General features: G+C 52.2%; 1 protein-coding gene across 1 annotated transcript in view; it reads right to left on the bottom strand.

Annotated features, from left to right (window-relative positions):
• Positions 1–12,013, bottom strand: part of PTH1R (parathyroid hormone 1 receptor) — an 85,950-nt gene that overhangs the window by 46,377 nt on the left and 27,560 nt on the right. The window contains exon 2 of the mRNA XM_041408623.1: positions 1,359–1,464. Coding sequence (XP_041264557.1) covers positions 1,359–1,464 — 106 coding nt within the window. The remainder of the gene's footprint in view (positions 1–1,358; positions 1,465–12,013) is intronic.

Below are 12,013 nucleotides of genomic sequence, written 5' to 3'. Positions count from 1 at the left end.
GTTAATTGGGCACGGGGTGAGGGGACAAAGGAGCAGCAGAGGATGTGGCTTGAGGTTTCCTGATGGAAAACAGGAGGCTTGGAATCAAAGGAAAGCTGGGATTTTATGGCCCCTCGCTGGCCTTTCCAAAGGCACCGGGAGGGCAGGTGTTGAAGTTGGAGTTGGGGACCTTTCTCACAGCATTCCCTTAGGGAAGGGAGAGCCGAGGTGCAGGAGCATTGTGGCTTGTCCCATTTTCCTGGGAATTGCAAGGCTTGTCCCATTTTCCTGGGAATTGCATGGAAGTGGGACAGGACACCCATCCCAGGGACTGAAGGGTCCCTCAGGAATTAACACTTGGGAATGTGAGGGAAGGAGCCAGCGGGGGGTGAGGGCTTTGCTCCCCACATCAGAGAGTTCTCTCCTTCCTCCTACCCCCAACCCCACATCTGGGAATGATTTTCCAGCCCAAAATAGAAAGGAAGAGGAAGGAAGAGGCTCAGCTGAGCTCAGACCCTTCTGAGGAGGGAGAGTGGGGAAGGAGAAAGGTCTTGGAGCGATGTTTTGTTTTCCCTCTCACTGGTTGCAAAGGATTTTTGGGATTTGGAATAGTGGCTCTCCTCTGGAACAAGTCCAGAGGAGGCCCCAGTGCTGCTCCAGGGCTGGAGCCAGGCTGGGAAAGCTGGGAATGTTCACCTGGAGAGGAGAAGGCTCCAGGGAGAGCTCAGAGCCCTGCCAGGGCCTGAAGGGGCTCCAGGAGAGCTGGAGAGGGACTGGGACAGGGGATGGAGGGACAGGACACAGGGAATGGCTCCCACTGCCAGAGGGCAGGGATGGATGGGAGATTGGGAATTGGGAATTCCTGGCTGGGAGGGTGGGGAGGGGCTGGGATGGAATTCCCAGAGCAGCTGTGGCTGCCCCTGGATCCCTGGGAGTATCCAAGGCCAGGTTGGAGCAGCCAGGTTGGGACAGTGGATAACCTGGTGGTCTGACTCTGGGACAGTGGGAAGTGTCCCTGCCCATTCCAGAGGGGTGGAATGGGATCTTTAAGGTTCCCCCCAACCCAACCCATTCTGGAATTCTGTGATCCCAGCAGAGCTGGTGATTGGCGCTCTCTCCTGTGAACTGAGTATAACAACCAGGGCTATAATTCCACAACTTCTGCATCCTCCTGGATCCTCGGCCTCTGGAATTCTAGAGCAGAACAAGTCTGGGACAACTATGATTCCCAAACCTCCTCCCCATGGACTATCCTGAAAAACCAATTCGCTGGGATGCTCCAAGTGCCTCCTTCCCTCGCTGCTCCCAGCACGTGGGGCTGAGGGGAAGGGCTGGGAGGAGCAGGGCTGGATCCAGCCCCAGGATTCGGGAGCACTCACCGTGCACCTTGGGCACCTTGGCTTTCAGGTGGCGCTCGCACTTGGCCTTGGCCTTCAGCAGGAGGAAGATCTGCTCCTCCTTGGTGATGACATCGTCGGCATCCACCTGCAGGGAGGGCACAGAGAGGTCAAACTCCACTTTCCAACCCTCCTCCGCATCCATAATTTCCTCAGCCTCGCCCTGAGAACCCCGGTTTGCTCCGCAGCTGTGTCCCAAGGAGCAGCTCCTCCGTGGAATTATCATCCCTGGAGGTGGCAGAGGAGCCGCAGGCCAGGGCTGATCCCATCGTGCACATTCACACGTGGAAGCATCAACTTTGGGATGGAGCATCCCAGACTGCAGGGATGGGGCTGCTCTCCAGGAGGAAAACATTCCTAGTAAATAATTTGATGCCAAGCACCCCTCTCCTCTTAGGAATTACAACCTCCTGTGCTGCTTCCTCCTCTGCCCAGAGATTTCATGTCAGGCTCCATAAAATCCTTCCTGAATCCCAGGAATGTGTGGAGGGATGTGTCCCAGGGAGAGCTGGGAGCTGACAGCATCTCCCCACCCTCTGCTCCAGGAGACCTTGGAGCCCCTTCCAGAGCCTAAAAGGGCTTCAGGAGAGCTGGAGAGGGACTGGGGACAGGCATGGAGGGACAGGACACAGGGAATGGCTCCCACTGCCAGAGGGCAGGGATGGATGGGAGATTGGGAATTGGGAATTCCTGGCTGGGATGGAATTCCCAGAGCAGTTGTGGCTGCCCCTGGATCCCTGGGAGTATCCAAGGCCAGGTTGGAGCACCTGGGGGCAGTGGGAGGGAGGGGATGGGATTGGGATAATCCTTAAGATCCCTCCCTCCCAACCAATTACATGATTCCCTGCACTCCCCAAGCCATCCCCATCCCAAATCCAGGTTTCCTCCCTCCTTTCCAGTCCATCCCCTTTGCCAAGCCAGTAACAGGAACCAGCTGAGCGCCAATTAACTCCTGACACAAACTCCCTCCAAATGACATAACGAGGGTTAATGAATCCCAGCTCCCAAATAAGCCGGGATTCAATTTCCCAGTGGGCTCCCAGGGAGAGGAACGGGGGCAGCAGACACGCAGCTGTGGAGTTAAATCTGATAAGGGGCCGGGAGTAAAACGGGAGTTGGGTTTTCGTGTCCTTGGAACGAATCCAGGCTGAAAACCCTTCACAAGCGGGAGTCGCTTCCAAACCGCGTCCACGTTAATGGGAACGGTTCCAGCCCTTCCCAGATGTTTGGCCTGTCCACATTTAAGGCACCATCCCTCATTTCAGCTTGGACTGGGAACAGAAAAGCGCGGGGTCAGCTCCCGCTGGCGCTCGGATCCGTACAAAGCCGGAGCGATTCCGCCAAAGCTGGAGTTAGGCTGGATTTAGAGGGATGGGACCTCAGGAATTCCAAGGGATTCATCCCAAGCACGCTCAGTGCTCGGCTGCTCTGGCTGTGCTTGGAGGGATGCACAGAAAACACATTTTCATTCCCAGAAATAAAAGGGGAAAATCTCCGAGGGCTGGGCCTGGAGCTGGGCAGAGAGGGAGCTCCGAGCTCAGCTCAGGTTTAATTTCCCAAACCTGCCCTATCCTTAAAAAAATCCACCATAACTGACCACACATTCCCTCCTCTCCTCCCAAAAATGGTATAAATAATTAAAAAATCTATTTAAGACCTGACTTTGTGGGTTTCCCCTTGGTCAAAGGGGTGGAAATGTGAATGTAAATAAATTTATGGATTAAAACAGAGATTTTCACTGAATCCTGGTGTTTGAAGACATCAGTTCTCAAAAGATTTTGGGAAAACTGTGCAATGGTGCTGGATAAATCCCATTAAACACCCAGGGAAAACCAGGCTGGGAGCTGGGAGTTGGGAACTTGGCATTCCCTCCGTCCCAACCCTTGTGGGACATTTCAGTGCCTCCATGGGGCTGAAATATCCCCAGGGATCGGGGATTATCCAAGCCTGGAATCCTCAGATTTGGGATCAAGGGAGAGCAGGTGGGACAGCACAAGCACCTGGAGCTCAAAAACCTGGAGCACCTTTGGATCTTCCAGCTGCTGGAGGAATTCCACCTCCTGGACTGCATGTTTTCCTGATTTTCCTTGGGTTTTCCTTCCCTGGATCTCCTGATTTTAAGGCAAAATTAAATCCCCTGTTCCTCCTCCCAGCCTGGCTGTGCAAGGTGAAAGGAATCCATGGGAATATTTTCCTTGTGAAAACTTCCTGATCCAAGGCACGTTTGGCTCTGGCTGGGCCAAGCTTTCCCTTGGAAAAGCAATCCCAACACCTGATCCAAACAAATTCCAGGACACAGCCTTGCTTAAACCATTTGTGCCAATTTTTGGGAATCTGGAGATTCCGAGGCAGCAAAAGAAGCGGCTTCACTTCCAGGAGTGCCCAGGTGGGGCTTTAGGATTTGGGAATGGGTGGGAAGTGCTGGGAATGAAGCAGCCACTGCTTTGGAGAGGATTTGGATCCCTTTGGATGGGAGAAAAACAGGGATGGAGGTCCCAGGATGAGATGTCTGTAGGATACGGAGAGAGAAGGGAAATGAATCCCTGATTTGCAGGATTTGAGAGTCAGATGAAGAGAGCGAGGACTGAAAACTCCCAACAAATCCTAACCAGGATCAGACAAATGAGCAAAGCCCACATCCAGCAGGAACTGGGAAAAATCCAGAGCCTGAATGCAAATTCTGGCAGCAGGAATGTCCTAAACTGCCCCAAAGCTGGGAGGTGATGGCCCTCAAGTGTCACCTCTTTTCCTAAACTGGCACCTCCTGGAACTGGGCTAGGATGGAAAATTGGCCAAAAAAGGGATATTTTCATCAATATCCAAGGATTTCCTCTCTTTTAAGGCTGCCTGTGCCATGCTGAGAATCCCAAAATCCACATTAATATCCAGAATTTGTTCCAGTCCAGCACTGTTTATTCCATGAACTCCCTGCACATTCTGCTCAGAACAATGAAAAAGGAGATAAAAGGTACTGGGAATTTTTTATCCCAGTGAATTCCAGGGCCAAAACCTCCTCAAAATTCCCATATTCAACAATTCCCTCCTCTTTTATCAAATTCTCACACGCCTTCACCTTTTTATCCCCCCCAAAAATCCCTCATCCTGGTAAAACCCTTTATCCAACAGAAAGGAATAAATACAGGATATATTTTTCCCAATAATCGCTGCCCTGATGAAAAATTGGGAATATCCAGGATGAGATTTACCAACCTGAGCTATTCCCTCAGGACTCCTCCTGTAGTATTTTCCTGCCCAGAGCAGCTGGAATTTATTCCAGCACCTGAAATAAATTGGATCAGCCTTTTTTTTTGGGATTTCTTTTCCCCCACCCCATTTTTCCCATTAATTGGCCACTCAGGAACACTGAGAAGATTTTTGAGGAGGAATTTTTGCTGATTGGAATTCTGGGAGCAAGAGGAGCATCCAAGGGAAGGCAGAAATTGTCCCAGACGGGTCCAGCTCCCAAATCCAGCTGTTTTGGAGGAAGAGGTCGAGGTTATCCTGTCCCTGCAGACTTAATCCCTTTAAAAGCTGCCAGCAAATCCCTTTAAATCAGCTTTCCCTAAATATCCTCAGCAGAAATTCCTGCACTGAGTTCCTTGGCGTTCAGCTTATCCAAGGAACAGTTTTATCCCGAGGGATGTTTTTCCCTTTGTTCCTGAAATCCCTGGAGCACCTGGAAGGGATGGAGGCTCCTCCCTGGGCTTCCCGGTTTTCCAATCAAATCCCACCTGCTCCACTTGCTCAATCACCACCTTCTCTCTTCCCAGTGTTGGATTTTGCTGGAAAATAAAAGTTCCTAATGGGGAAAAGATGTGCGGGCTTCCCGGTTTTCCAATCAAATCCTACTTGCTCAATCACCCCCGTCTCTCTTCCCAGTGCTGGATTTTGCTGGAAAATAAAAGTTCCTAATGGGGAAAAGATGTGGGAATGTCGCTTTTCCCTCCTTATCCGGAGAAAGCAGAAATGCCAAAGGGAAAGGGGACACAACAGCTTTATCCTGAGGCTGTAAAATCCATTTGGATCCCATTTCCCCCCTCTCCCTGCTCTTCTGGAGCCCCGGGGTAGGATGAGGGTGTCCTCTGGAATTTCCATTCCCTGGTTGATGTCCCTGTCATGAAAGCAAACCCCAAATGACCCCGGGGACGTTCCGGTCATCCTCGCTTATGGAAATCATTTTGGGGAATCACGGGGTCCTTTCTGTGCCACTTGCCTGGCAGCAGCTCAAAAAGCAGCTCCAGGAAAAGAGATTTGTTGGGATTTAGGACAAGGAATGCTGGGATCTGCTGGGAGAGCACCAGGGAATTGCTGGGAAGGGGAAAAGGAGTGCAGGAGAAAGAAGGGAAAAGGGAAAACATTGCAGTTCTGGAATGGTTTGGGTTGGAAGGGACGTTAAGGATCATCCCATTCCCCGGGCAGGGACATTTTCCACTATCCCAGGGTACTCCAAGCCCCATCCAACCTGGACTTGGGCACTTCCAGGGATTGGGAATCCACGATTTGCAGTCAGCACATGCCATTTATCCAGGAGAACTGAGATTTGTGGTGCCTTTCCAGGAACAGGAATTTGGGGACAACATTTGTCAATCCCAAAGGATTTCCTGTTTTCCACCCCTGGAGCAGACAAGGTGGGACCCGAGAGGCTGAGCTATGGAAAAATCAACTTCCAAGCAAGGAGAAAGTTCGCATAATTTCCTCACAGGCTGCCTGAGATTGGAGCATGGAGCTGGTGCAGAGGGATCAGCAGGGGCTGGAATTCTATTCCTGGATCATCAACACCCATGGCATTCCACACTTCAGGAATGATTGATCCCAACCGAAATGTCTCCGATATTCCCAGGAATCCCATCCTGGTCATCCCGGAGAAGTCCTCATCCTCCTCAAGACCAACCTTTCAAGCCAAAAGCAACCTGTGGAGGTGACTCCAAGTCTCCTGAAGAAGCAGAGCCAGGATTTGGGATCACCTGTGGCCCCTCCATGGTTCTGCTCCAGGTAAAAACCTGGAATAGCCCTCAAGAGGCAAAACATCCTCAGGATTCACCTGGGAATTCTGAGTGACCTTGTCTTACTGAACTCCAGACATTCAGATCCTGCACACCTCGGTGACCCCAAGCTCCCTAAGGAATTCCTCTGGGAATGTGAAAAGCAGATCCTGCCTCAGTTTCCCACAGGCCCAGCAAAGCTTCTCCCCTTTCCCTGCCTTATCCCTTTGAACTATCCCAAAGATTTTGGTCCATCTTCCTCAGAAGAAGGGGAGGAAAAGATGGATTTGGGAGCAGGGATTTGGGAGCAATGAGCTGGAAACGCAGAAATTTCTCTTCCCCTGGGATTGGGGGAATTTCTCTTCCCCTGCCTGCACCAGGAATAGGAAAAGATCTCCTGCTCCCAAATTCCAGCCTTCCCATGGATGAGTTATACAAAGGTCTGACTGAAATCCCAATGCAGCTGCTCCAGCCCATGCTGGGATTGATTCCTTTTTCCCTTTTTTTTTTTTTTTTTTTTTTTTTTTTTTTTTGCTGGGATTGATTCCTTTTTTTCCTTTTTTTTTTTTTTTTTTTTTCCTGGTTTTTCCTGGTTTTTCCTCTTTCCAAAACACCAACCCCACACCTTCCAGCAGCCCTGACTGGGAATCAACACAGGATCACTCCGTGGCCTCCGGCAGCCCAGGAATTTTGGGAGAGAGGCAAAATCTTGGCATGACTTCCCTGCTGCAGCTTGAAAACCTGGGATAGCACAAATCCTTCAGGTCAGGATAACCTGCTCCTTTCCCTGGAGCATTTGTTCAGACATCCAGCTGCATCCTAATCCCAGCAATTCCCTTTTCCAGAGGCGCAGAGCTGCAGCAGCCCTCCCTGCTTCCCTCCTATCCAGAGAAATTGAGCTGGAAGAAAAACCCTCCCTTTGCCATCCTTGATGTCCCTAAAGGGGCTTGGGGGATGATCCCAAGATATTTCTGCCGGAATGGTCAATCCCACATCCCTCCCCGCTGCCCCTGCAGGGATTTGGGATTGACTCCTGCCAGGTCACGTCTGCCGGTGGGATTGGACCGCGGGGAGACGCGGAATCCGTGCCCTGGGAACGCTGTGCCAATTCCATGGGGCAGCTCCGGGCCACGTTCCCGCTGCTCTGCGTGTGCCAGGAGCCACAGCTGGAGCAGGGAAACCTCGGAGAGCTCCCGGTGCCAGCAGCTGCTCCCTCGGGATCATCATCCGCGTGGGCAGCACCTCCAGGGCTGAGGGCACGTCCCAGGAGACACCAGGGACAGCAGGGACACTATCCAGCAAGGATTGGGCAGGGAATTGTCCCTCAGCTGCCGTGGTGGGGTGGGGCTGTGCCCGTCCATTTCCACCACTGAGCTCCATATCCCAGAAATCTGGAGGTCAGGGCAGGAAAAGGAGGATTTCCAGAGTGGGAGGGGGCCCCTCCTGTCCTGGATGTCACCCCCAAGGCTGATGTCACAGAGGCTCTTCCCTGGCCGAGGCTGGAGCATCGCTGCAGCCATGGGAAGGATCCCGGGTCTGGATTTTATCCAGGGCAAGAATCCCGGGAATCACATTTGGGAGAGGGGCTGTGGGTTTGCATCGGGGAATCCAAACATCCGGCACCAGCATGGGATGGTTTGGGGTGGAAGGGACCTCAAGGATCATCCAGTGCCACTCCTGCCATGGCAGGGACAATTCCCACTGTCCCAGGCTGCTCCAAGCCCCAGTGTCCGACCTGGCCTCAGACACTTCCCATCTCTCCAGATTCCCCCTCTGACTCCAGCTTCTGGTTTCCATCCCTCTCTTGGAATAACAAATTCCTCTGTCTGGTCAGTCCCTGAAGGTTTCTTATTTTTGCCTCCCTGTTGGATTTGCGTGGAAAATCCCCCGGATGTGTCCCTGTGAGGCACGAGGCTGCAGGTGGTGATGCCTTTGCGCTGTGAGTCAGCGCGCCCCCGATCCACCAGTGACCCAAACTCCGGGGGACACTGCTGGCCCAGACTGTCCATAAACACAGGGAAAACCAGGCTCAGACACATCTCCATGAAAAACACGGAACAAACGAGTGGGGTGAGGCTGATTATCAGAGGAAATAACACATCCTACTGCTTAATCATGGAATCAGGGAATGGTTTGGGTTGGAAAGGACCTTCAGGATGATCCCAGGCCACCCCTCCATGGGCAGGGATACCTTCCACTATCCCAGGTTGCCCCAGGCCCCTATATCCAACCTTGGACACTTCCAGGGATCCAGGGGCAGCCACAGTTTCTCTGGGAATTCCATCCCAGCTCCTCTCCACCCTCCCAGACAGGAATTCCTTCCCAAAATCCCACCTAACCCTTCCTTTATTCCCTCCACACTTGCCTTCCCATTTGCAACTATGTTTGGAACCATATAAAATAGACAAGTCCACATGGCCCAAAGCCTTTTTGGAATCCCATTTTGGCAGGATCTGGCTGATCCGTGCAGATCCCACTGGAACTGGGCACCTGGAGCCGTGTCTGTGCCAGCTCTGATCTGCTCAAAATATCTGGGATTTATATTCCTGAGGGGGTGAGTTATGGCTGGGGAACCCCTCTGGCTCTGGAGCAGCACCCACACCCGTGGGCTGCCCCATTCCTTCATCCCAGATTATTCCTGGGCACAGCATAAGCCCCATCCCTGCTCCCTGCTGGGCCGGGGCCACGCGCCGCAGGAGGCCAGAGCAGTTTGATCCCGAGTGAAATCCCGAGCGGATCCAGGCGGTGTTTGGTTTGTTGGAGCCGGCGGTGCCTGCAGTGCCAGGAGTGATTTATCTCCTCCTAACCCAGACACGTAAACAGGGCCATGAATCATTCCTTAAATCATTCCCTAAAAGTGCCTCTTTTCCCTGGGAGGCCGTAAAGGGAGCCTGGGATGAGCTCACAGGGAGCGGCTCCGCCACCCAAAGGGGCTCGAGCCTTCCTCCCGCTCCTCTGCGCCCTCCTCTCCACGGGCCTTTCCCAGAACTGCTGTTCCCGATGCCAATCCCTGGCTTTGCCCTGTTAACTCGGGCTTTATAAAGTCAACAGCCCGGCTTAGGCAGGGACAGATGTTCCTGATAAGCCGCAGCCTCCTTAAAAGTGTTGCAACTTTGAGTTTTCATTCCAAGTGCTCCCTGCCGGAGCCAGAGCTTTGTGGTGGGGAATCATGGATCACCTGGCTGGGGCTGGGATTTATTTCCTGCTGCTGCTGCTTTCCCTAAAAAAGCCACTTATTAATCACCAGCTTCTCCTGCAAATGGTGGGGACCCCCCACTTGAGATTCCATCACCTTTTCCAGGACGAAGGATGTGCTGATCCCTCCAGCACAGCCAAAATTCACGGCTACCCGTGACCTTTTCAGCACGGACAGAGGCAGATCCTCATGATTTATGGGAAGGAAAAAAAGCCCAACAACCCCACACTAAAAATATCTCCCTGCATTTCACCCTCCCAGCTGGAAGCTTTTCCAGAAATTCCCTCTGGATTCCAAAACAAGGCCAGTGCCCATCCACAAGCCCGTAAAACAAGTAATGAGTTTTTGTCTGGATGAAAACAGATTTTTTGGGATGAGGTTGGTGCAGGGATTCCAACAAACAGTGCTCACATCCTGCTTTGGAGGCTCCACCTGGCTGTCAACAAGAAACAGAGGGGAAAAAAATTCCATTGGAATCACGGGGATGTGGGGGAACTGTGAGAAGGTGAGACTGGAGCAGGACTCAAGGGATGCCCCATCCCTGGAAGTGTCCAAGGATAAGGCTTGGATCAGCTTGGCATAGTGGAAGTTTCCCTGCCCATGGGGTTGGAGATGGTGTTCAAGGTTCCTTCCGACTCAAACCAGTCTGGAATTTTGTGACTCTGGGATCAGGATGACATGGAAATACTGGGAAAGGAAACCTGACCCAGGCAGGTACCTCCTGCACTTTTTCCCTGCAGGTGAACCAGGATTTTCCATCTGAAGAAAAGAGGAGGAAAACTCTGGAAATCAGAGGCGAAAGGAATGAGTTTTTATGGCTCTGGAAATCTCCCAGTTCTGCCATCAGGGAATGTTTTTAATTGTGACTATTCCTGATTGGGATTTTTGGACACAGCTGTAAAGATGCTGCCAGGAGCTCTGGGTGTGTGCTGGAAAAGGCCATTCCCTATTTTTTTCTTTTGGAAAACAAGATGCATTTAAGTTGTCCTCACCAGCCTAAGGCCTTGTTCTCCCTGGGTCTGGCTTAAGTGCCAATTCCTGAGCTGAGCCTTCCCAGCCAGCCCCAGGTGGCCATCCCACAATTTTGGGGTCACCTTGTTCCCCACCCTGCACTGCCCATCCACAACATCCTGTGATCCCAACTTTCCACCTCTGTCCGTGTTATTTGGACTTTAGGCCAGACTATCCCAGCTCCGACACCAAAGCTGAGCCACCTGGTCCTGCTGGCCTTTCCTGGTCACCGCTGAGCTTGGCTCATCCCGCTTTTCTCAGACATCAGGGATACCCTGACAATGGGATTTCTCCCCAGGGTCGTCCCGTCACTGGGAGGAGAATCCTTCCATCCACTTCCCACTGCAGATCTGGGGGTGTCCCACAATCCACTGGTCATTCCCAGAACAAGCTGAGCCTGATTTAGTCACCTAGCTGAACTTGACCTGGCTGTCCCACATCAGGGAATCAATCAGGGAATGGTTTGGGATGGAACGGAATGTAAGGATTGCCCATTCCCATCCCATCCCATTCCATGGGCAGAGACACCTCCCACTCTCCCAGGGTGATCCAAATCCCAGTGTCCAACCTGGCCTTGGACACTTCCATGGATCCAGGGGCAGCCACATCTTCTCTGGGAATTCAATCCCAGCCCCTTCCCATCCTCCCAGCCAGAAATTCCTTCCCCAAATCCAGTCTCAGTGCACTCTCCTCCACCTTAAAACCAAGGGAAAAAGGATGTTTAAGCCTCACATTCCCAGGTCTGTTTTGGAGTTATCCAAAGCCAAGCAAGTCTGGGTCTCACAAAAACCCAACATCCATTGGCATTTCCCTTTGTGCTCCTCATCCCGGAGCTGGGAAATGCAGGGATGCATTTTTTTCCCAGCCCTCAGTGCTATTTTCCAATCCCTATCACAGCGGGAATGGTGCAAATTCTCCCAGCATCCCCAGCCCCTCCGAGACACGGCAAAAAGACCTGGAATTTTGGCCTGTGGAAATCGAGCCGCCCCGCTGACGTCAGCTGGGGAAGGATCCCTTACTGAGACCCCAGCCGAGAATCCCACAGCCACAATCCGGGGTTTGTATCCAGGAATATCCCGATGGAGCCGGCTCTCAGCACGTGCGGATATCGCGTTACTGGTGCCGCGGTTAGAAACGCTCGGAGCGGCACCGGGAATTTCGGGGCACACCCAGGCCCGTGACTTTGAGATGATGAATTTACTCCTGTCTGGGCTTTAAATTTAGCACAGACTCCTCTCCATCCGAAAAAAAAAAAAAAAAAATAGATTGGATGCCTCCCAAAAAAGAGATGGGGATCTCATCCGTGAGAAATGGGCTTTGTTCTGGAATAACGGCGGGAATTCAGTCTGGAGTTTTGTATCTAGGAATAGTTCATGCCAGCAAATCCGTGAGTAAACAATGGATGCAGGGAATTCCAGTTTATCCCAGCCTGGACTCTGGATGCCTCA

Source organism: Onychostruthus taczanowskii, unplaced genomic scaffold (assembly GCF_017590055.1).
Source record: "Onychostruthus taczanowskii isolate IOZ18803 unplaced genomic scaffold, ASM1759005v1 scaffold3, whole genome shotgun sequence".
NCBI classification, from domain to species: domain Eukaryota; kingdom Metazoa; phylum Chordata; class Aves; order Passeriformes; family Passeridae; genus Onychostruthus; species Onychostruthus taczanowskii.
The sequence above is the reverse complement of the archived record's forward strand: the minus strand, read 5'-3'. Positions and strand labels throughout refer to the sequence as shown.